The sequence below is a fragment of the Parasteatoda tepidariorum genome, chromosome 5 (genome assembly GCF_043381705.1).
Source record: "Parasteatoda tepidariorum isolate YZ-2023 chromosome 5, CAS_Ptep_4.0, whole genome shotgun sequence".
In the NCBI taxonomy this organism is placed as follows: Eukaryota; Metazoa; Arthropoda; class Arachnida; order Araneae; family Theridiidae; genus Parasteatoda; species Parasteatoda tepidariorum.
The window spans coordinates 77,354,894-77,356,058 of NC_092208.1; the positions used below are offsets into that span (position 1 = coordinate 77,354,894).

Here is a 1,165-nt window from a genome sequence, read left to right on the forward strand (position 1 = left end):
GACAAGGAAACTCCTGGATCAGTACCCCCAGAGGTTTTGATTTGTTATGGGAACATGGAGGAGGACTTTGAGACTCAACAGATTTAACGTGCACCAGTCACCATTTACTACACGGGGAGTCTTCGGCCGGCGAGGATCGAACCCACGACCTCTTGGACATGGGCCCAGCACCCTACCGACCAGGCTATCCCGGCCTCATATTTTAATGTTTGAAGTAATATGATTCATAAAACTATGGAATGTAAAGTTTTATGAATCATATTACTTTCATGTTATATCATTAAATTTATGTTATATCATTACATAAATTTAATGATATAACATAGCCTTTCATGTTATATCATTAAATTTAGTAAAATGATTTCGCAGGCATTACGTTTTAACTCTAATAAGAAGAAACTTATATTTTTTCTCTGTTTATTTACAAATATTTTTCCGATATGTTTATTTTATGATGCTATNCAGGCAGGCAGGCAGGCAGGCAGGCAGGCAGGCAGGCAGGCAGGCAGGCAGGCAGGCAGGCAGGCAGGCAGGCAGGCAGGCAGGCAGGCAGGCAGGCAGGCAGGCAGGCAGGCAGGCAGGCAGGCAGGCAGGCAGGCAGGCAGGCAGGCAGGCAGGCAGGCAGGCAGGCAGGCAGGCAGGCAGGCAGGCAGGCAGGCAGGCAGGCAGGCAGGCAGGCAGGCAGGCAGGCAGGCAGGCAGGCAGGCAGGCAGGCAGGCAGGCAGGCAGGCAGGCAGGCAGGCAGGCAGGCAGGCAGGCAGGCAGGCAGGCAGGCAGGCAGGCAGGCAGGCAGGCAGGCAGGCAGGCAGGCAGGCAGGCAGGCAGGCAGGCAGGCAGGCAGGCAGGCAGGCAGGCAGGCAGGCAGGCAGGCAGGCAGGCAGGCAGGCAGGCAGGCAGGCAGGCAGGCAGGCAGGCAGGCAGGCAGGCAGGCAGGCAGGCAGGCAGGCAGGCAGGCAGGCATTCACTTTTATATATATAGATAATTGGGTACATATGTTATTAATTTAAATAGCTTTAAGTGGTTTCAGAAGTGAAATTTCCTCTTCAATTTTTTAACGGGGATATTGGAATTTTTTTTCTTTTAGCATTTATAACAATATAAATGAATTTCAACACTGAGATTAAAATGATTGAACTAAAATTGTAAGCATTTTATTCAAAATAA

The 1,165-nt window shown here is 49.7% G+C and overlaps 1 protein-coding gene across 1 annotated transcript; it reads right to left on the bottom strand.

Annotated features, from left to right (window-relative positions):
- Positions 1-457: 457 nt before the first annotated feature.
- On the bottom strand, positions 458-961 carry LOC122271195 (uncharacterized). The gene has a single exon (XM_043051640.1). The coding sequence runs from the start codon at positions 959-961 to the stop codon at positions 458-460; it is 504 nt and encodes a 167-aa protein (XP_042907574.1).
- Between the last annotated feature and the right edge of the window lie 204 nt (positions 962-1,165).